The 23,446-nt window shown below is 42.0% G+C and overlaps 2 protein-coding genes across 8 annotated transcripts; one reads left to right on the top strand and one right to left on the bottom strand.

The window, feature by feature from the left end:
- Window positions 1-1,769: 1,769 nt before the first annotated feature.
- Window positions 1,770-13,667, top strand: LOC135110432 (uncharacterized). The gene is made up of 14 exons (XM_064022765.1): window positions 1,770-2,067; window positions 4,839-5,042; window positions 5,694-5,841; window positions 6,082-6,188; window positions 6,757-6,935; window positions 7,395-7,553; window positions 8,082-8,186; window positions 8,542-8,715; window positions 9,239-9,340; window positions 10,006-10,133; window positions 10,544-10,748; window positions 11,410-11,580; window positions 11,947-12,217; window positions 12,818-13,667. The coding sequence occupies exons 1-14, from the start codon at window positions 1,914-1,916 to the stop codon at window positions 12,952-12,954; spliced, it is 2,244 nt and encodes a 747-aa protein (XP_063878835.1). The 5' UTR covers window positions 1,770-1,913; the 3' UTR covers window positions 12,955-13,667.
- Window positions 13,668-13,692: 25 nt separating this feature from the next.
- On the bottom strand, window positions 13,693-21,885 carry LOC135110433 (ADP-ribosylation factor-related protein 1-like). Of its 7 annotated transcripts, none has more exons than XM_064022768.1 (7): window positions 21,680-21,885; window positions 19,835-19,991; window positions 19,485-19,616; window positions 19,198-19,368; window positions 18,990-19,071; window positions 18,325-18,496; window positions 13,693-17,728 (listed from the first exon to the last, which is right to left on the bottom strand). In XM_064022768.1, the coding sequence occupies exons 3-7, from the start codon at window positions 19,575-19,577 to the stop codon at window positions 17,638-17,640; spliced, it is 609 nt and encodes a 202-aa protein (XP_063878838.1). In that variant the 5' UTR covers window positions 19,578-19,616; window positions 19,835-19,991; window positions 21,680-21,885; the 3' UTR covers window positions 13,693-17,637. The 7 variants fall into 7 exon arrangements, with proteins under 7 accessions (XP_063878838.1, XP_063878837.1, XP_063878841.1 ...); XM_064022767.1 differs by having other exon boundaries at window positions 21,685-21,885; XM_064022771.1 differs by having other exon boundaries at window positions 21,562-21,699.
- Window positions 21,886-23,446: the final 1,561 nt, after the last annotated feature.

The following is a 23,446-nucleotide window of genomic DNA, read 5'->3' as shown; positions in this document are numbered from 1 at the left end:
AGTCACGCCCCAGCACACGCCAATGGCCACCTGTCAGAATGCAGCGCTCCCAGGATGGCGTGGAGAAGCAGTTTTTTGCCGCACCACGCACCGCAGTGAAGAGACCAACCCGCACGTGCAAGTATCCTCCACCTCAGCTTGCCCAGAACTAGTGAGTGGTGATACAAGGAAGGCGGAGTGACTCTGCGCAAGAAGCTGCCAGACGCTACCATCCTGCTCCCACCCACCCAATACCGCCTTCTCGACACTCGCGTCCTGCCAAATGCGTTACTAAACTGTTATTACCCCTCATGTTGTCATAGTCACTGTCTGTATGCATGTATAGGCTTTCATTATCATCTCTAGCATCTTTATGGCAGGTTATGGGAGAAAGTCTGCTGATTCATAAACTTCACCTTTACCCAAAAGATACGCTATTCGTTAAGATATCTTGCAGAGTACGCGCGTTATGTCATCGTCTCCCATTCTCCGCTATCGCCTCGTACAGACAGAAACAACAATCAGTGCGAATAAGAGGGACACTGATGAGACAATGAACGACCTTGCCACGAGAAATGAAAGACTGATAAACTTTGAGAGAGAGAGAGAGAGAGAGAGAGAGAGAGAGAGAGAGAGAGAGAGAGAGAGAGAGAGAGAGAGAGAGAGAGAGAGTTCAATCGTGACCCATGACAAAAACAAACCTGGGCAACTATTATTTTGTGCCCAGCCATTGTTCTGTCTCACCTCCTCCAGATACTGACACCATATCACCATCATTGTGGATTGGTCTTATCTGCGTGCTAGGCAGGCAGGCAGGAGGGGGAGGCTAACAAGGGAACACAAAGGAAAAAACAAGCAGCACATGTCGGGATGTTTGTGGGAGTAGCAAAGATGAAGGAGTAGGAGGAGGGAAATGAAGGAGCAGGAGGAGGAGGAGGAGGAGGAGGAGGAGGACAAGGGAACACAAAGGAAAAACAAGCAGCACCACACATGTCGGGATGTTTGTGGGAGTAGCAAAGATGAAGGAGTAGGAGGAGGATATGAAGGAGCAGGAGGAGGAGGAGGAGGGAGGAGGAGGAGAAGATGGGGGAAAAAGAGGTAAGCTGAGCGAAACTGAATAGAGAGGTGTGGGATAGTCTTTACATTCCCCTTAACTTAACCTAACCTAACCTAACCTGATCTTAACCTGCTACCTCTGCATTCCTATCTATTCATGCCACTTAACCTAACTTATCCCAAACCTAACCTAACATGATCTCACCTACAGCACCTCCCACCATCTCCACCACCTCATCCTCCTCCTCCTCCTCCTCTTTCAATCTCTCTATTATGAAGTCAGTAAGAAAGAAAACAAAGGTAATAAAGTTAAAGAGGTAGACGAAGCTAATGAGACGAACTGGTCCCCGTCCTACCTGCTGCCCCCTCTCTCCCCCTAAGACCACTTCGAGTACGTGCGTAAAACAAGCTCTAAAAAAGTTTGGATTCTCATAACCTTAATCAGAATGCGAGAGAGGGTAATGACAAGCACGTAGAAAGAGAGAGAGAGAGAGAGAGAGAGAGAGAGAGAGAGAGAGAGAGAGAGAGAGAGAGAGAGAGAGAGAGAGAGAGAGAGAGAGAGAGAGAAATTGTAACTGAACAAAAGAACAGATGAAAAGAAAGAGAGGAGGAAAGAAAGAAAGAGAAAAAAAAAAAAGAAAAGTGAGTAAAAGAGAGAGTGAGTGAACCAATGAACGAACAAACGAACCAACCAACCAACCAACAAGTGAACCACATCGCAAACAGCCAAGGGATAGAGAGAGATAGAACCAGACCGAGATAAAGAGAGACCGAGATAAAGACAGCGAGGGCGAGAGAAAGAGAGAGAAGGGGAGATAGAGGGAGGCATGAACACAAGAGCCAGTTAGAGATCGTGGGCGCAAAGTGAAGTGTGAATCATGCCCCGTTCTCTCCTCCTGGCGTTCCTACTGCTGGCGGGATCTGCTGGTGCTGCTACTGGTGGTGGTAGGTGGCGAGGAGGACACACCTTCCACTGGGGACCGAAGGGCAAGGCAGTGGAGCCGTTTTGTTACCCTTACAATTACACATGTGGTGAGTACTGGTGATGGAGGAGGTGGTGGTGGTTATGGAGAAGGAAGTGGAGTATATGGATGGATGGATAGATAGGTTGACTGAGAAGTGGATAGGTGGATAGATAGGCAGATTGATTGACTGACAGACTGGTTAACTGACTTACTGACTGATTGGTTGATAGATAGATAGAAAGATAGATTAATAGACAGATAGATAAAGGGATAGATAAATTATTAAGTTAGTTTACCTTTATGTCAGAAGGGCACTGAGGACAACTCAAAAGTAAAAAGAAAAAAAGGCCTACTGAGTATAAAAAGAAAAAAAGGCCTATTCAATTAAAAAAAAAGTCACAGTGAGTAAAAACATGCCCAATAAGTAAAAAGAAAGGCCCACTTACAAAAAAATGGGGAAAAAGTATACTGAGTAAAAAGACGAAAAAGGCCTATTGAGTAAAAATAAAAAAGACCTATATTGAGTAAAAAGAAAATAAAAAGGGCTATTCAATAAAGAAGGAGAAGGAAAAAAGGCCTATTGAGTAAAAACAAAAGAAGCATATAGAGCAAGAGAAGGAAAAAGGTCTATTGACTAAAAGAAAAAAGGCCTATTGAGTAGAAGAAAAAAAAGCCTATAAAGTAAAAAGAAAAGAAATCCACTGAGAAAAAAGAAAAAGTATAATGAGAAAATGGGAAAATGGGAAAAGAAAAACCCACTGAAAAAGAGAGAGAGAGAGAGAGAGAGAGAGAGAGAGAGAGAGAGAGAGAGAGAGAGAGAGAGAGAAGGATGTCCAGCTGGCGGGAGTATCTACAGTGAATCAACGTTTATCAGCAGCGAACAAAAGAGTATCGCTGGAATTGAAAGCACTATGAACAGATAACTGAACTTACACCTTGATAAGTGGGCCAGTGTGTCCTTGGCCGAGGTGGGGGAGGAAGGGTTTGTGCAGTTAAAAAAATGATGATGATAAATAACTGGTGTGTACTATAATGATTTTGCTTTTCTCTCAACAACAATAATAACGTTCATACAAACATCCATCTCTACTTTCCCATCAGTAATCTGCACCAACACTTTCCATCACTACTATATCGATATGTCCCCATACTGAAGAACTTCCTCAAGGCTGGTAGTCATTGAGATAGGAACCTTCCTATCTCAATGCTGGTAGTCACTGGTCACTGCGGGGGACAGACGACATCAGGCTGAGAGTCCACACAAGGCAACCTAATCTTCACACCCGCTGATCGCTTTAACACATCAATGAGATACTTGACCAGCGTACGACGGCCTCGGAGCTCCCTGCAGTCATCAAATGTGGCAAGGGAATGTAAACTCTAGCCAGAATAAACAATATAAGTGTCTGGGTCGGGAAGAGGATGAAGACTTTAGCCAGAACAAGCATAATAAGTCCCTGAGTTACTTAAAAGTGAGATGAGAACGAAAACTAGCCTGAACAAGCGTCGTAACTGTTGAGTTACTTAAGAGGGAAAAGAGGATGAAAATTTGAAGCAAAACAAGCATCATAAGTGTCTAAATCACCTTATCTTCAAAAAAAAAAAAAAAAAAAAATTAAAAGAACTAATAAAGATTATTTCTTGTTTCAAATCCTCTTCGGGTTTGGTGACGCATGGTTTATGTAGACGGGCTTGGAAGGGAACCAAGAAAACCACAATAATTTCTAACACAATACAGCATGTTAAAACCACAATAATTTCAACTAAATCCTGTTTAAACCCAATAACTTTTACTGCAGCCTGTTTAAACCCAAATAACTTCAAACTGTAGAGAACAACTTCCACTACAACTTATTAAAACCCCAATAACTTCAACTACAGCCTCTTAAAACCCTAATAACCAACTACAGTTTGTTCAAAATCCTCAATAACTCCCACTATAGTCTGTTAAAATTCAAATAACTCCAACTACAGCTTGTTAAAAGAAGACAAGTTAAAACATCCGATGATTCGAGAATGTGGTTCATGGGTGAGATAAACTCCACTTTAATGCAATTTAGCTGAAGATTTACAAGACGGAACGAGGAGAGGACGGTACCAGCATTAGTGACGCCCAGGGAGGTGACCAAGGGATTAGGAACACCACCAAAATTATGGCTCTCCTGACCAATGCTGGGACTCATAAACTTCACTAATATGGAGTAGAACTAATGGCTTCAATCTGCGTGACAGCTGACGGGTGTCTCGTGTGGTAATCAGACCTCTGATATGCGTTTTTCAATAAAGAATGCTGGAGACCAAGTTAGCAACTTAGCAACGGTCTGTATGTTTTGTGTATGCTGTATAGTGCCGGGAAAAATGGGAAATATGATAAGGAAACTCGGACTGAATTATATAGATGGAAAAAATAAAGTGCAAGATTGCAACAATCATATGGAGAAGAAGAAGAAAAAAAAAGTAGAACACTACTGAAGAACATTTGTTTAAAATATAGTGAAGAAACAAAAAGGACGATATACAAATTTTGTTCAATAAAAAAAAAAAAAAGGAAGAGGAAAGCAAAAAGACCCAAACAGTGGGAAGTCTACGAGATTAGATTACGTGGCAGAGACAGTCACGTGTAGGACAGATGACTTCTTGCAGCTTTCCTAGGTAAAATCAGGTCAATAATAGAAAAGAAAAGAAGAGAGGAAGACGAAAACAAAACAAAAATCAGACGGTGTATAGTCTAGATTATGCTTTGTACAGAAACTGCCACGTGTAGGCCTGATGACTTCTTGCAGCTTCCCTTATTTTCCTGTCCTTACGTTCTTGCTCCCCTGTCTCTGTTCCTCTCAGGCCCTATCGCTCCCTCGCCCCCTACGAGCTATGAGGCGCACCTGGAACACGCAGACTTGATACACAAAAGCACGCACTACATTGAGGAGTTTTATGACTATGAGAACAATATGTTGGCGGTGACTGACGCCTTCGGGAACTCCTTAATGCACACTATCTTTTTCTTCGATATTAATGTGGCGGTGCTCATGTCCACTGACCGAGGTGAGTGGCTACTATTGCTGTTGTTTTGTTGGTCTGCTTTTCTTATTATTGTTTCTTGAGTTTGTCCTGTTTACTGTTGCTGTTATTTTATTTATATAGTCTTGCTTTCTGCTTCTTCTTTCTTTCTTACTTTCTTTTTCTTGAATCTACCCTGTTTTGTTAGTTTATCATGTTTTCTGCCCTTCCATGTCTTCTTCTTCTTCTTCTTCTTATTATTATTATTATTATTATTATTATTATTATTATTATTATTTTCTACTATTCGTCCATTTTTTTTATGTGTATTTATAGTTTTATTCTTACTTTTTTTTCCGTGGTCACAGTGGTAATTCATTATCTCGACTGATAATCTAATCACATGACCCAGCCCTATAACAATAATAACAAAAAGCTTAGTTTTGCTGTAGGTGTGTGTGTGTGTGTGTGTGTGTGTGTGTGTGTAGTTATGGTTTAGGTAACCACACACACACACACACACACACACACACAGACACTACGTAAAAATTACCCGTGCCAATGAATATTTCTTATTCTTTTCAATTCACCTTTTAATCTCATTTTTCATGTACCTATTTATCTGTTCACCTATTAAGCTTTTGTTTTCTTTTCTCTTTTTCCCCCGCGTGTGTGTGTGTGTGTGTGCGTGTGCAGAGAAGGGTCCCAATGGCCACCACCCCACAATCTGCAGTGTGGGTGAGATCACCCACGCTTCTGTGCTCCATCCCTTCCCCGGCGTGAACGGCACCGCCCACCTGGTCATCGCTCCCTCCCAGGCTATGCTCTTTGGGAATAACTACAGGTACGCCTCACAGCACTGTGGGAGATGGAGACCTCTAGGCCGCTTCCGCATGGATGTCAAATTTTTGTACACACGTTTCAATGACAAACCAGCAGATCCCTGACGCCGCCCTGTCACGTGATCCAGAGACTGACATGAGCCTGATTGTGGGGATTCAATGACTGCACGTGCTTCTTTGCTTAGTATAAGGTAGCAAATAATCTTTACATCCTTAAATCCAGTTTTCCCATATTCCCTCAGGTACTCCTACGTGGAGAACGGTACTGAGCGAGCCATGGAGTATAACAGATGGGACGCCTGCATATCAACTCAGAGCGAATCCTTCTACATGGAGTATTACTGGACAGGTGGGTGTGAGTGGGCTGGTGGGGAGTGGGGACGGCAGAAAAAATATATCAATCTCTCTCTCTCTCTCTCTCTCTCTCTCTCTCTCTCTCTCTCTCTCTCTCTCTCTCTCTCTCTCTCTCTCTCTCTCTCTCGTTTTATTTTAGGGAACAGCATTTGTAAGTAAGTTTTCTCTTTTTTTATCATTTCATCCCTCTTTTTTTTTAGCAGATTCCTTGATGCATGAAATAGAAAAAAATCCAACTGCTTCTCGCACCTTTCCAAATTTTATTTTTTTTATCTCCTCCTCCAGTATTACCACCATCCATCCTCACCCTTACCACACTACCCCTCATCTCCTCCAGTACCTTCACACAACCTCACCCTCACCCATCTATTCTTCTGAGTCATTAGGGAGCTTTAAAAGAAGACCAGATAAATTTATGGAAGAGGATGATAGGTGGAAATAGATATATTTCATACAGGGACTGCCATGTATATGCCTGATGGCTTCATGCAACTTCCCAATTCTTATGCTTTTATTCCCTTATCCACCACCACCACCACTGACCCCCATCCACACATTTCCAGATCCCGAGCTGGTGAATGATATGAATGGATTTACAAGCGAGAGGCCCATTAAGATGAGGATGACTGGCCACGCCCAGCCACTGCCAGGCACCAGTGAAATGGTGCAAATTGATTCAGTCTACAGTGTGGCGCTCTTTGATGCCAACCCAGACCTGAAGAACATTCGATGGGCCTTTGAGGTGTCGTGGAATGCCTGTTTTTTTGTGGAATATTCAGTTTTTTTCCTGAATATAGGAGGGTAAGGCCAAAGAGTAACATGACTGGGCACAAACACACAATTGACCAGAAACGAATATGTATGCTGGTATTCTCATCACATACAAACACACCTATAAACTCACCACAGACAAACACACCTGTAAACTCACCACAAACAAAGCAAGCACACCTATAAACAAGACTTGCCCCAAATGAACAAAACACGGCTGTAAACCTCACCACAAACCAAACAAACACACCTGTAGACTAACCCAATAAAAAACAAACAAACATCTGTAAACTCCTCATTAACACACAACTATAAACACCACAAATAGACCCATGAAACTCACACACACACACACACACACACACACACACACACACACACACACACACACACACAGATGCACCTTGCCTCACCTTAAGCCCTGTTGCAGATCCCTAGTGGTGTGTACTGCCAAGATTTCCCATCAGTCAAGGCTCCTCCGAACAACCTGGCCCACACTTACTCCATGAGGGTTGAGATGACTTGGAGAGGTGACTCTGACTTCTCTGGATCATATGAACGCGGAGATGAGTTTATGTCAAATTTTAGGGTGAGTAACTCTGGGAGACGGGGCTGAAAAGGGTGAGAAAGAGAAGGTTGTGATTGGTGCTAATGGGGTGGTTCTCAGTTTGTAAGTGTATGAGGGAGAAGTGAAGAGAGAGGGAGAGAGAGAGAGAGAGAGAAAAGAGAGGTGGTTAATTTTGGTTGATGCATGGAATGGTTGTGAATGTATTAGTGCATGTAGGACTTGATTTACTGAGGATGGGGTTTTATCTTTGGAAAACCTTGAATGGATAAAGATGTTGGTGTAAATTTAACCCTTTCACTGATATTTGACATGTGGTTCCTTAATGCCAAACCATACTGGGACATTTTATTTCTCCTACAGCTGCCACTAAAGGTTCTATTGTCTATGCATTGGAATATCTAATCTTTTATCCATTTCCCTTTCTTGTAGGTATTTCTAAAGAGTTTCTGCAGTACTTTTAATGGTGCAAATTGTTGTATATTGCAGTGAAAATGTTCACTGGGGAATCATCTCACTGAAGCTTATAATAAACCATATCTTCATCCACAGATGTGGTATGACTTTTACTATCAGTTAACCCGAGTTGACTCCATGACACAACTGGCAACTCCCGAGTTCCTTGTGGCTGGTCTGACACAAGTGGCTATTATCAGCGTGAGTGTTCCTCCTTCTCCTCCTTCCTCACTTAATCTGCCATTCATAGCAAACTATCCTTTACATTCCTCCTTGTCTATCAAAATAATTACTAGTAGCTACTTTTCTTCCTCTACCTCCTCTTCCTCCTTCTCCTGCTGATGCACTGTCCTGTTGCTTTACCATTTACCAATACAGTAATTACCTTTCACATAGGTCCAAGCAAGGACTCACCAGTTAGATACCACTATTCACTTCACCAACAAAACAAAAACCACCTAAACCACCACCACAACATTAACACCCACACCACAACACCCCTAGCTTCCCACCAAAACCCCACAACACTAACACCCTCACTGACACTGACCCACAGGACTTTAGGGCAGGAGTGGAATACGTCATAGACAAGACCCTGGGAAACTGCACCACCATGAATCTCACCGACAATGGGTACACCATCACTAGCCCAGACGGGCACCACAGCATCAGTGACCCTCTCCAGATCTTTGGCATCGAGGGCGGAGCAAACCTCACCTACCAAGGCATGGCAAGTACTGGCAGGAGTGTGGTGGGGAGGGTTTCTACAAGATGAGGAGCTGAAAAGGGACTGAGGGGGGACTAGGAATGCTAAGAAAGGACTGGGAATACTAAGAAGGGACTGGGAATACTAAGAAGGAACTGGGAATGCTAAGAGGGGACTGGGAATGCTAGAAAGGGACTGGGAATGCTAGGAAGGGACTGGGAATGCTAAGAGGGGACTGGGAATGGTAAGAGAGGACTGGGAATGCTCAGGAGGGACTGGGAATGCTAAGAAGGGGCTAGGAATACAAAGAAGGGACTAGGAATGCTAAGAAAGGACTAGGAACTACCATCTCCCCCTCTTCCTCCCCATTGCTATCTCATCTTCCTTCTTCCCATTGCCATCTTCTCCTCTTCCTCCCCATTACCATCTCCCCTTCCTCTCCATTACCATCTCCCCTTCCTTTCTATTTTCATCTCCCCTTCCTTCTCACTGTTATCTTTCCCTCCTCCCCATTAACACCTCTTCTTCCTACTCCTCCTCCCTACAGAAGTACGCCCGTGGTCTGCCTTGTGATGTGTGGATTGGCCAAGAGATCTCTGGAGACAGCACATTTCACGACTCTTACCTGTATGAGCTCTACTTCCTACAGGTACATATGACTTTCAGTGTGCATGAAGACCTGACAGTAACTGGTTGATTGACTGACTGACTGAAGGCATTTGAGGCTCCATATCTTAAAAATATTAGACATAAAAGTACTAAAAAGATTTGACAAAAATGAGACGATCTGTCTAGTTTTGCCTCCATCTGTCAATTTATCAGTCTATTCATCCATCCACCTAAAAGTCTGTCAGGTATATTCCATCTCTGTCTATCTATATCTATCTCAGGTTATGTAGTTCCATTTCATCTCTGTCCATAATACTCATGTGCCTATGCTAATCCTTGCAAGGAGATTGGACAAATGTACGGATAAGGATGATAGGTGGAAATAAGTAGGTACATTTTACAGAAGGACTGTCACGTGTAGGCCTGATGGTTTCTCACTGCTTCCCTTACTTCCTTAATGCTCTTATGTTCTTATGTTAACTACTACAATCAAACACAAAACTCTATCTTCTGTTGCATGTTTGACTGGTATTGCAATATTACTCTAGGTGTTTTTGTGTTTGGAGCTATGGACTTAAAGATACCGACTAGCCATTCTATTTTCACTATCTAATTATGAAACAATTTTAAAGATTGCTTCCAGCTTTACCATCACCTCACCTTATCCTGTCTCTCCCCCTGGTGCTCTCCTCCCTGCCAATGCAGTCTGGCTGGACAGAAGATGCAGGCCAGCAGAGTGAGAGTCTCCCAGTGCCTGTGCTGATCAAAGTTCATAACGTCTATGGTAATGAAAGGATGACTGTCTACTTGGACCTGGAGCAGAACATCTTCAAGTGAGTTCTGTGGTGGTGGTGGTGGTGGTGGTGGTGATGGTGGTGGAGGAGGAGAAATTTAACAAAAACAAGAGCAATAAAAACAGTAACATCAGAGAGGAGAGAGAAGAAGAAAAAAGGAAGAGGAAGAAGAACAAGAAGAGAAAACACAAGGAAACGAAGTATATGCTAGGATACACACATTCAAAACTGCACCATAAACTAACCTCAAAATAAAAATTAACTACTAAAAAAGGATAGTGCTCTCTCCCCCACCTCTCTCTACCCACTCCCCCCCACCTCTCTCTACCCACTCTCCCCCAACACTCTCTAATCCATTGTCTCCCACCACTCTCTAACCACTCATTATCCCCACATTCTCTAACTAAGTCTCTCCCCCACTCTCTGACCCTTGCCCTGCCACCCCACAGGTTTGAAGAGAGTGATCCCAGCATGAGTGTGTTCGACATCACGCCTTGCTTCACTGGCCACGACCACATCAGGAGATTCCAGATGGACTTCTCCACTGACTACCGGGAGGACTTTGACCGCGACCCAGCCAAGTTCACTGAAGAGATCACAGATGGGCTTCTTGTCTATTTGCAAATCCCTTCCATCAGGTTGCAGCATCCACAGGTAAGGGAGGGAGAGGAAGGGAGAGAGGAAGAGTACAGACACACACTAATTAATATCTACAGTACTGAGAGTGCTGTCTGTTATGTGTTAATTCTCTTAAAGCAGTGAGATAAAATTTTGGGTTTAAACTATCATCCACAGGTGAGAGAGAGAGAGAGAGAGTACACAGACAGAAACCAGTTACTACTAGAGAAATATAAGCAATGGTCACTATTTAATATACTAACAGTACTGCCTGTCATCTGTTTTTATTGCTTTACAGCAGTGCAGTTGAGTTCTGGTGGTGGAACTAACACCACTCGCTGGAAAATGGAGTGATTTCAAATATTCCATCTCTATCAAAAATGAAAAAGATAAACAAACAAATAAAAAATTGTAATTTGAGAGATGGAGTGCATCTGGCATGTGCAAGTTTCCTCTCAGTCTGTTCCCTCCTCGCTTAAAACTTTATACACTTTCACTACCTAACATTTCTCTAAAGATGACAGGACCTTTCCATACCCTGCTTCACATTTTATTGAGTGATAATTCTAATATTTTTTTTCACTTTCCTGTCCTGTCATATACATAATAAACAGTAAAAACTTAAAATAAAGCAATAAAATACTCTCATTTTCTCTCTATAACTCTCTGTAACCTCCCAGTGCTCTCCACTCCACAGGTCGAGTACGTCAAGGACTTTGATCATCTCTTCTATGAGTTCACACTGCTGGACCAGCCACAGGTGGACATGGAGCTGCCAGAGTATGTGGGCAAACCACTGGAGGAGGTGGTGGAGAGGCTCAGGCAGTCCATGGATACTCTGGTTATTGTGATCATTGATGACCAAGGGGTGAGATTTCTGAGATATTGGGAAAGTTATGCTTTTATTTTCTCTATTGTCTCTTTTTCAAGGAATCCTTAAATCTTACTATGATTTCTTTTTATGTAAGAGGGTCTCTGGTCAGGGGCAACAAAAAGGCTGGAAAAAAGGCCCATTGAAGGTGCTAGTCCTCTACAAGTCATTAAAAGGATTATCTTGAAACTGTTACTACTTCTACTACTATCACCAGCCTTTAAAAATTTTCTTAAACTTCTTCACTCATCTCTATCAATTGTCCATCTATTTAAACCACCCAAACAAAATTTCATCCCTCCATCCACTATGCACTGGCCTGTCTTCATGTACTAACCCACTGCCCACTCTCCCCTCCTGCAGCGCCCTAAATTGATGAAGCCCATAGCAGACAGTCTCAGGGAATTATTTGAGGATGGTTGCTACTCCAGAGATGTACACTACCCACCCTTCCATGACCTAGAAGACCCACAGCCTGTCACTGATGTACCCCTCATCTCCAGCAATGACCAACCACGGAAGACCACCACAGAAGAAGAGAGAAAAGAGGATGAAGTCAAAGGTTCTGTCTTTGCTTTTGTGATGGAGATGCAACAGTGGGTGCGAAGTAATGATGAGGAGATGTACACACCAGGTAAGGGCTAGCTTGTTTTCATGCTGGATGAGAATGGGGCAAGTGTGAAAGATGGGAAAAAACTTGGAATAGTTTAACAATGATTATGTGCCCTCAAAGGGAAAAGGACACCCCATAACAACACAAGTAATAATTTCCGTGGCCTTTGAAAACAATCCAGAAGAGAAAATAATGCATAGGAATACTGAGGCTGAAGCAGAAATATTGAGAGTGTTATATTTTCCCTTATTTCAACAACAGGTCTTCCTTTCAACAAGTCTTCCTCTGAGAAAAGAAGACTTAAAATAAAAACCTGAAAGAAAAAGTGAGAAAAAAGCGTAGTTCTAAGATTGAGTTTCCCTCCCACCATTCCCATTAGTTACATTATGATAGAAATCAACAGCAACCACTTGTGGTTAAAAAATGCATCCCACTTTCTGACATGACAAATACACAGCTCTTGGCCTCAGGTTAACTTGTATTACCTGACAATTGAATACTAAAGAGACACATTATAACCACCACTCAAACCAGAGAGTAACCACACCAGCACAACACAAGCCACAGCAGAGATAAGATGTTTCTCATTCCTACTGACCTCACCTGATGCTTGGTTGCCAGGGGACATGGCGGGCATGGCGATAGGCATGCTGATATTGGGCCTCCTCCTGGGCACTGTGGTCATGCTGGTCATCCTCAGGAAGTTGGGGCTTTCCAGCGACTTAGAGTACATCCCCATGAATTCCAGAAGGCACTGATCACCACCTCAAGAAGATATAGTTCCTGGAAGCAGAATAGCATAAGAACATAAGAAAAGGGAAGCTGCAAGAAGCTGTCAGGGCTACACATGGCAGTCCTTCTATAACACATGCATACTTATTTCCATCTATCATCTTCATCTATGAATGTTTAATCTTTTAAAAGCTCCCTAATGACTCTACACTAATGATCTGATTACTGAGTACACTCCATTCATCTACAACTCTATTTGAGAACCTATGCCTTCCTATCTTTTCATTAAATTTACCCTTATCAAGCCTGAACTCATCATAGCGAGCTACACCCCTTGTCAAGCTACACCCTGGTCTGACACACTTGTGGCCTCAGCACTTGGAGCCAAACACTTACTTCAACAAGTTCATACTGGACTTACACTAATGATCTGTGATTTATGAATATGTGATGCTAAAGAATCCTTAGGTAAGAGAACATGGTCTAAATTTCTAATTATGGGATTCTTTTTATATTAAATATTCATACTTCTCTAGACAGAAAACTACACCCACCATGGAACAGGAAAACAGGAACATGCACAGGCCTATTGAACCATTTTAGTTGAGTTGGTCTATAATATTCAGTCCCTCTGTAATAGCAGGGTGCAAGTGCATATAAGGACTATTTGTTTATAATTAATGAACACAGCATTACTGTATCAAGGTACTCATGCTAAAACAATAAACGTACATCATATTGAAGCATTTACAATAAAAATCTCCTGGCGAAAATGTCAATTTATTCAATAAGTTATACATAATAATAATAATAATAATAATAATAATAATAATAATAATAATAATAATAATAATAATAATAATAATCTATCATTATAATAATTACTTTGATATAAACTGATTGCAGCACATGAGTTAAAATGATTGCATCATTTGAAACCAAGAGCCAGCAACATGTCCCTCTTAAAAGCTATGTAATGTCACAGAAACATCAGTGTTCTGCCCAACACCCAGCTTCCTGCGGGGCCTCCTTCCTGTACATCAGGGAGAGGAAGAGAACCAAACAACAACAATGCAGAACAGACAGACCTCCCATATAAGACATTTTGTTGGTCATATACACATTGGAGCATTAAATTTTCCATCAGATATCATGTTAATAATATCATTGCAACTGAATTCTATAAAATGAAGTAGAAGTGTGGATCTATCACACTTTAGAAGAAGAAAATGAGATGCATTGTTAAAAATTAGTGTTGGTGGTGGTCCTTGTCCTCACTGCAAGAACTCTCTTGTACTCTCAGAAACAATGGGTTATTGCACAGCCAGGATGGGAGACCCAGCCACACACACACACACACACACACACACACACACACACACACACACACACACACACACACACACACACACACACACACACACACACACACACAGATCCAATACAAAATGACAATAAGAGATAAAATAAAGTACTCGGAAACAGAATTCATCACAACTGCAATTGATATTAGTTGTTGAGATTACCTACCCAGCCTCAGTCCAGGCATGGAAGCTCACCTGGCTGAGGACAGAGTCGTGTGCCACAACACTCCATGATCCTCTCCTTCCCATTTAAACTACCATGTAGGGACCCCACCAACTAGACCACTGGTGCCATACAATATCCCTTTCCTAGTCCCAGTAACCCTTATCCTATCCCTGACCAAGACAAACATGCTGTAATCCTTTCCCTTTCCCTTTCCCTTCACCTCCCTTCCCAGTAACTCAAACTTGTACCCTTTCTTCCACCACAATGCCTCCACCCATCCCTGCCCTTCATCTCACTGCAACTCTGTAGCAAAGGTGACACTCCAGCCTGACCACTGCCTCTGGGTCTGCAACTGCCAACCATTCAATCTATAAGCCCCCACCTGGTTAATGTCCCATGTATTACTCCCAGCAAAGAAACAATGCCTCTCTTCCCCAGGCACTCTATTATCAAAAGGTAGGTATCCCTTTCTTGATCTCTGGCAGTAAACAGGCAAGTTCTGCTTGGTGTATCCGTTACAAACCAGTCCAATCCTCCGGCATGACAAGCCAAGTGATGTGAACAATAAGGCTTCTACAGTATAACTCAATAAGGACTTGACCACTTCCTGACATCCCTATGGTGGAGGAAATGTACATTTGGTGGTGTCTGACTATGCTGCCAGTACCTCTGTCTCTCCTCCCTTTGTCATCATCACCTTGTCTTGACTCAAAAAAATAGAGCTGGGCTGGTAAGCTTACAACACAATGCAGCTTCCCACCTGGCAATGGCAACTGACATCACACTACCCCTCAGGCAACTGTTATGTACTCTGAATTCCCATATTCTAGGGGTCATGAGGCATCGACCAACATCTCGCACCACTCAAGTCACCACTCTGCACACTAGTTCTGCTGTAAGTCAAGTCAATCAAACCAAAGAAAGTGTATGTTGCAATTCACAAAATGAACATTTAATTTATGAATCTTTGAAGTTCGAAACATAATTTTGTCCCTTATCCTGCACTTCAAAAATAAAAATCTTGTACAAGACACCTCAAAAAATAACTTATAAAGTGCTTTTCAGGGACATGATTCACATATAAATAATGATTTACCAGTACAGAATGACCACAGTCTGTTCTGTACTACTCCTCCTCTCATGTAGCAGCAGCAATAGAACAATGAGCAGCACCACCACCTGCAGCGCCTTCACCCACCTGAGGACACCAGTGCCTCAGGGTGGTAGCCAGCAGGAGAGAGAGGTGTACTTGGTCCTCAAACACAAAATACAGTTAGAGGTAAAGTGAAACCTGTTGTTCCACTACATCAGCACGGCACTGCTTCAACCCTGGGAGAGCAGCAAGTGTGGGCTGTGGCTACTCCCTGGCACTTCCACCACACCAACCACACACACACTCCCTCACCACCATTGACCATTAGTGTCTTGCCCTTACAACTTACATATGTCTATATACATATACATAAGTATTCTCTATAAAATTTATACACATGGAACAACAAGACTGGCAGCATCACTGTACTTCCCCAACATGCTATTCATACATTAGTTATAAATACATCATTGCTTGCACTCACTCAGTCACACACGAGTTTAAAACACACAAACGAAAAGATTCATTATGAGACCCGAGCATTCCTCACCAATACAGTATTTTGATATGAATAATGCAAAACTCCACAAAGCACATTTTTCCTGAACAAAATACATCATTTTACACTCCCATCCTAAAACAGAAATGATGGAAAACAAGAAGGATTCTTGCAACAAAAATGATGTCCTTAATCTACTCATGAGGAATAAATACACACATTCCCTTGATGACATCACAATCTTATTACCATTCACAAAGAAAACCAAAACTCTAGGAAGAAGAATGAATGATAAGCAGCATCTGTTGATCTATTCCATCACTTAAAAGGCAACTAACAGGGCAACATTGTGCCCATCATAAACACGGAAGTCCAGGAACACACTGAAAAGAAAAGACTGCCCTCACAAAACACAAACCAAGAGACACATAACCCTTTACTATTCTGATGCTTTTCCTCTCTGACTATACATGACTGAAGAGTTCAACAATACAAGCCACATTAAAACTACAAGTGGGAAACTTGCAAACTTGGAAGAAGCAAACTGAAAATAGAAGTTATTAACACCATCCCACAGGTCTGCATCACCTGCTGAAACAATGCCAGAGTTAACAAGCTATGAATGAAGAGTGATGCTCTAAGACAAGTGACAGCTGGGAAGTCAAGAGAACCAGCAAATGAAGGGTGAGAGATGCACCACTGCCAAGAAGCTCAGGGGTGGCAAATGTGATAAATTTCATCACAAAACAGACAAAATTGGGTGGCAATTAATTGGTGTCTCCATTTATGAAACCACCAAATCAAAACACCAAATCTGCAACCCATATAAGGTCAATTTTATGCCACTGAACTGAAAATGTCAAGAGAAATATATGTGAATTCAGAGTAGCTTCAGGGTAACCAAGTCTTCTAAGCTCAAAGGTGCTCTGCCTCACAGCAGCATGGCATGTGTAGTACTTCAACCACAGCATGACCAAACAACAAAGTGACTCACATAATCACTACAAGGAAGATACAGAACCAATAAATATGTTGTCTAAAATCATTACAGAAGACAGAAAAGTGTACATAAATTTACTCATGTGCAATTATCCAACCACACACACACACACACACATCAGTAGGCACACCTCTCAAATCTTGCCTTTAAGGGGATCATTATAGTTTCTGCCACAGATTTGTACATCAAAGATCATATTCAACAAATCTACATTACCAAGAAAGCAAAACACCCTACATGTAGTCAGTCCAGCCTCACACATCCCCAAACAGTGCCAAACACTCACTCATCGCTAACAATGCTCAAATTAACTACCAGCTGTGTCTGATGGTTCCGAGTCATAACCTTTCTTATCAAATCATCCACGGCAAGTGAACTTTTCTCTTTCCATTAATTTCTCTCATCACGAATCACATCAGGCATCTGTGCAGTTCCTGTCTGGGGACACACAAAGAGAGGCTGTCCCAGAGAAGTGTAGTGTATGATGATGATGAGGAGGAATACAATAGGTGTCTGGCTGGTGTGTGAGGGTAAGAGACCTGTGTTCCTGCAGTAACTATAGCTATGAAGGGTGAGCAGTGGAAGCATCAGGTGTCGTCGTGGTTCGGGGGTGGCCGCACATCACTGTTCCTCTTGATGCACTCCACCAGCCAGTCAATCCCTTCATCAACACCAGCACTGGTGAGGCAAGACATCAGGCAACTGTCAAGCTACACAACTACACCTTTTTTTCTGGTGTGCTTATAAAATAGTAAGAAACTTGTTATATCTGAATTTTCTTCAGCCATACTCCTTTAACTTACAATTTATATTCAGTATAAGTCATTTAAGCTTATAACATTACTATCTATCTATATACCAGGCCAGCAATCCCACATGCGATGGTCCAGACAAAGCACCACACACTCATACATACACCATTCACACCCTGTCAGCCCCTGGTGGAAAGGGACAGTCTTGTGGACAACCCTAGCTCCCAGGACCTAACACAAGAGTGATTGTTTTTAGAGTTAGATGTATGTTTATTTCATGTTTGTATTTATACCCATCATGTCATTTCCATCCATTTGAAATCATGTTGCAGGGAACACATATTGAAAAAGTTCTGAGATGTATAAAAAGGCATCCATGATTTTGTAGTCAACAAATTTCAATCTATCTATCTATCTGTGCATGTAAATTGATCTTCTGTCTCAGCTAAACCCACATGAGAAAGATGTCAGCCTGGTTTGCAGACAGACATAAAGGAATTAATCAAAGAGGTAAATACCCACCCCGTCAAGGCCGACACTGGCATCACCATACAGTCCCTGCGGCCAATGAGGTCAGCAGACTGGTTGAAGATAGGTTTGACCTCTCGCACCCCCATGCACTCTGGAATGTCCTGCTTGTTGGCCAGCACCAGCAAAGGAACACCAATCAGGTTCTCACTGGATATCATTTTGTCTGAAGTGGATACAAACACTAACAGTTATTATTTGTTTTCATACACCCAGCCTTCCCTTGAACTAATGGCAAGGCATGTTACAAAAAAAAAAAAATATATATATATATATATATATATATATATATATATATATATATATATATATATATATATATATATATATATATATATATATATATATATATATATATATATATATATATATATATATATATATATATATATATATATATATATATATATACTTAAACTTTTACAATCTCCAACTACAATGCAACTTTATAAAAAAAATGTAAAGAATCATAATGTTTAACAATTTTCCTAAAATATTCTTAACTATACATTTTCCTTCCCTCACATTGAAGAAAATACATGCATGAGAATGGCAGAAATTGAGGATTAAGCAATATCATGTGCTGGGGAATATTCATGAAGAGGAGTACCACTAATAATGCTAAGGATAAAACCAACACTCGTGGACAGACAACTTACCAAAGGCTTCCTTAGACTCCTCCATCCTTTCCCTATCTGCTGAGTCCACCATGTAGATGATGGCGTGGCACTCAGCATAATACTGTGGTGGAGAGAGCAACAGACATGGGTCATCAATCATGTACACACACTCCATACCATTAACACTCATATAAATGTCACAGAGCAAGGAAATCTCCATTCTTTCTTACTTTCTCCTAATGTTTACCTTCTCCCAAAGTGGCTGTAGTTCCTCCTGCCCTCCAAGATCCCAGAAACTCAACTTGATCCCTGAGTAAGAGATGCCGCCTACATTCTGCCCAACAGTGGTGGTTATCTTGCTGGGGTTGAGGCCTTTGTAGCCGCGGGTAAACTTGGTCTTGGCAGCCTCCAGGTAAGTCTGGAAACATTATGATCAACTTGTTCAAATTTTCATCCTCAATACAGTGCATTGGCCTAAACACACACACACACACACACACAGTGAAACCTGACCAATAAACACATGATACGCACTGTTTTTCCAGCATTGTCCAGGCCAAGGATGAGGACAAAGAACTCATCTTTCTTGAACAGGTACTTGTAGAGGCCGTAGAAGAGGGAGAACATGACTCACTAACAGAGATGCCAACTCTTCAGTGTGTGTGCCTGAGGGAGAAGTGATGCAGGAGTAAAGATGTGCTGCAATGAAGGACAAACACATACCAATAATGCAACAAGAAGCACTGTCAGTGTGATCCCATACACAGCACAATTCTCTTGAGTTAAAGTAAATGTCTTATATTCACTACTAGAAAGTTTCTTAGGTGCTTCTGCAAGTTTCTAAATGCAAAACCAAAAACAACACACGGGTAAATGATGCTCACACGATCACAGTAACTACTGACTGGCAGACTTTGTTGATGTTTTGCCATCTTACAATTCAGGGCTCTCATTGTCATGCAGCAGGACACACACACAAGCCAAAGCAGGACTGGCTGTGAGGTGCCTCATGGTCCCCTCAGTAAGGCTTGTCCTTCCAGTCTGTCAGATACATGTTCAAACCCAAGTTATGTTCAGTGTTTCACAATGGAGAAAATAGTTCAGATAACAATGAAATAAAATTAGCATCTTCATCTGAGGACTAAGTTAGGTTCAGATTCATTCAGTTCATGCATTTCACTTCCAATCCCTTCATTATAAAGACTATAACTTGAAAAGTGTCACATTTTCCTCAGAAACAAGCTGTCAGTGTCTGGAAATTAGTAGGCTGAAGTCATTTCCATAATCCTTCAGCCAGCCAAGTACTAGTAACCTGGGATAATCTAACCAATAGCATCTCCAAAGGAAGCAGCAAAATATCCACATATAGTGATGAGGTGCTTACTGTACAACACGTCTGTGGTGGTTTTATTTGGGGGTCGGCTTTAGTGTGTCCACAGTGGCTCTTTAAAAATTAGGTAGGTGCCTCACAAATTCAAAGTCTACACAGATGAAGCTCCTGTAAGGGCAAACAGAATAATGCATGTGTTCATATGCTGGATGTTACATCTGCCAATCACAACACAAAATGCATGGTCTGTATGCTGGAGGCATGACGTAGTATCACACTACTTCAGAGCTGCCAATCAAAAGACAAAATGTGTGGACCTGTTCATTGGAAGTGTGACGTATCACACCACCTGACTGGCCTTGGCTCTACATCACTTTACTTGATGTCATGGCCTCAGACAGGTGTGTGGATTGCAATGTCAGATTAATTGACTTTTGGCTGTGCTACTGCAGCAAAACAAGTGATTTGACTTGTGTCCATCACAAGCTTGTCTTGGAAGAGAAAGATTGTAGGAAGTGTGGGAAAAGTAGGAAGGTGTCCATGCTGGAATTTAACCAGAAGTTATGGCATTCAAAAAAAAAAAAAAAAAAAGTACAAAAGGACAGAAGAGAAAAACTCAAAAAAAAAAAAGTGTTTGTGATAATAAAGTGTATTTAAGAACACTTTCTTTGATAATGTCCATATGGATATTGAGACTTCTTGTATTTGTAAACCTTTACATGCATCAATGCTTTTCATGTTTTCATTTAGAGTGACACAGCCCCCTAATCAGGTTAGGTTAGGGAGGTCAAGGGGAACGCAGCCCCCATTAAGTTAGGTTAGGGGGTTTGAGGGGGGCATATCCCTCCTGTTAAGTTTGGTTTGAAAGTCCACATTTTAGTTACATTTGCTCTCCCAGCTCAAATATTTCCAAAAAGAATTACTTAAACTATACTCAAAGGGCAAATCTCAATAATTTTTTTGCTCCCCACCCAAAAACTTCACTTTCCCACCAGATCTCAAGTTTATTGGGGGTGGAGAGGAACGACAAAAGAATAAGAATATATAGGTAAGATTTACCGTAACCTGAGTAAGTAAGCCAGCTAAATACACAATTATCAAAGTAAGTAAGCCCCACACGTAAGTAAGCCACCTAAGTACAAAGTAAATAAATTAAGTCAGCCACAAACGTAAGTTAACCAGCTAGGTACAAAGTAAACTAGGTAGGTAAGCCCTAGACGTAAATGAATAAGCATGTAAATACGAAGCAAACAAAATAAGCAAAGCATGTAAGTTTCTGACCTATGTAAGCAAGTAAGGCAGCAAATATTAAATGAAGTAAGTTAGCCAGCCAGCCCCAAACGCAGCAGCAGGTGACGTGTCTCTCACAGCTGGCGACGTGGATTGTGCCTGAACCAACCTCACCTTCCCTGGGGCGGCAGGGGACAGGGACAGTGTCTCAGGGGAGCTGCGCGTCTCGCCCCAAGGAGAATATACACATGGCATTCACTGGGAGGAACACCGAGGGAATATCTCATGAGCTTGGCTGCCTGAAGGTGTTCAGCTCGACCCAGCCAGCCAGGCAGCCCTTGTTGTTGTGGCGGTGGTGGTGGTGAGTCTTGATCTTGAAAGGACTGGTGGTACTTTTGGTTACCTTCGGTCTGCTCTCTCCGGTTGTGTCGCCATTCTTTATTTTATCCTCGATGATTCCCGGCTAGTCTGGTGTGTCCTGGTGTGAGTAGCTGGTCTGGTATGTAGGAGAGCCACTTGTAGTTTGGTATTTTGTTATTTTAAGTTTTCTTTGCTGATTCCACTTTGTGTGGTTATGTGATTTCAGGAAAGTACTTTTTAGCTTTCTTCACTACGCTCGATCATCTGCGTCTTCGCCAGTTACATTCATTATAAGTATGCCTTCTTTCACTGCACCCATTAGTTTTCTTAGCTCAGGTCTTCCTCTTTTTTTCTCCTGCCGGGTAGTTCCATTTCCAGCATCCTCTTCCCCATTTCCTCTTCCCATTAGGTACTCTACAATTATACCAACGCTGGCATTCAGGAGGGTACGAGACGACATGATTGAGACAAGATTCTGACAGGAGTGTATGATCAGGATGTGTGTAACAACACACACACACACACACACACACACACTATCCTACCCAGTACCTCATTAAGTGTCACCGCAACACAGATGTGAGACAGTAACTTCTCCATTAAATCCCCTCTTCCCCTCCCTCTGGTGACTAATAAAGTATTTGATGCCGGTGACACTTCGTTCAGACCCTCACCTGACCTCTCCTTTAAGACAATAAGTAGTTCACTTTCATTTGGTATAACTATAGTTTTAAGTATATTTCTGTATAGCGTAACGTACTATATTCCTCCGAAACTTAAGAAACAATGGTCCTTACGGATGGTCCTTAACCAAAAGTGTAACACACACACACACACACACACACACACAGAATGAGTAGATAGATGAGTGAGTGGGTGAATTGATGTGTGGATGCGTGGGAGGATGGCTAGGTAGATTAGTGAGTGGGTGAATTGGTGTGTGGATGCGTGGGTGGATGGGTGAGTGAAAGGGTAGGTGGATGGGTGGGTGAGTGGAGGGTGTGGGTGGTGGGGCGTGTGGATGGTGGGTTTGGTGTAGGAAAACAAGCTGGCGAACGATGAGGAGGGTCTGATCTGCACCGGGCCGAGTTCCCGCTGTTAGGGTATTTTCAACTAATTTTCTTGCTTGAGAAACGGCACCAGAGTTGCTTGGAATGCCCGATAACTTGGCAGACTTAGCAGTAAATGTCGCACTTGATTTTGGTTGCATGGTACACACTAAAGAAAGACAGAATTGAGAAGAAAAACAGGACGAATAAAGGAACCCAACACACGCACGTCTACGCACGGCTCAAACAACCAACTGTGTGAACCATTTTCACTTCTTATTTCATCCTCCGAACTTTGTTATTCTTGTATTTTAGACGACTGTCCAAGTCTCCTTTAGTTTTCATATCATATTATTAAAAAAAAAAAAAAATGCATATAAACACTACCTTAATCTTACGTAATATATACATAATTGTATCAGCGAGTTCTGATCGTGGTGGTGGTGGCAGTGGTGATGGCAGTAGCTTATTAAATCATGGGATACGACACACACACACACACACACACACACACACACACATCTCTC

The sequence above is a fragment of the Scylla paramamosain genome, chromosome 20 (genome assembly GCF_035594125.1).
Source record: "Scylla paramamosain isolate STU-SP2022 chromosome 20, ASM3559412v1, whole genome shotgun sequence".
Lineage (NCBI taxonomy): Eukaryota > Metazoa > Arthropoda > Malacostraca > Decapoda > Portunidae > Scylla > Scylla paramamosain.
This window is presented reverse-complemented; position numbering and strand designations above follow the sequence as displayed.

Bases quoted from the DNA above. Each gene is read 5' to 3' on its own strand.
- LOC135110432 (XM_064022765.1), top strand. From the start codon at position 1,914: ATGCCCCGTTCTCTCCTCCTGGCGTTCCTACTGCTGGCGGGATCTGCT. The intron at 8,716-9,238 runs GCAAGTACTGGC...TCCTCCCTACAG, and splicing joins ACCTCACCTACCAAGGCATG to AAGTACGCCCGTGGTCTGCC. The intron at 9,341-10,005 runs GTACATATGACT...CTGCCAATGCAG, and splicing joins ATGAGCTCTACTTCCTACAG to TCTGGCTGGACAGAAGATGC.
- LOC135110433 (XM_064022772.1), bottom strand. From the start codon at position 19,577: ATGTTCTCCCTCTTCTACGGCCTCTACAAGTACCTGTTCAAGAAAGAT. The intron at 19,369-19,484 runs GTGCGTATCATG...TAATGTTTCCAG, and splicing joins TGGACAATGCTGGAAAAACA to ACTTACCTGGAGGCTGCCAA. The intron at 18,497-18,989 runs GTAAGTTGTCTG...TATCCACTTCAG, and splicing joins GGAGTCTAAGGAAGCCTTTG to ACAAAATGATATCCAGTGAG.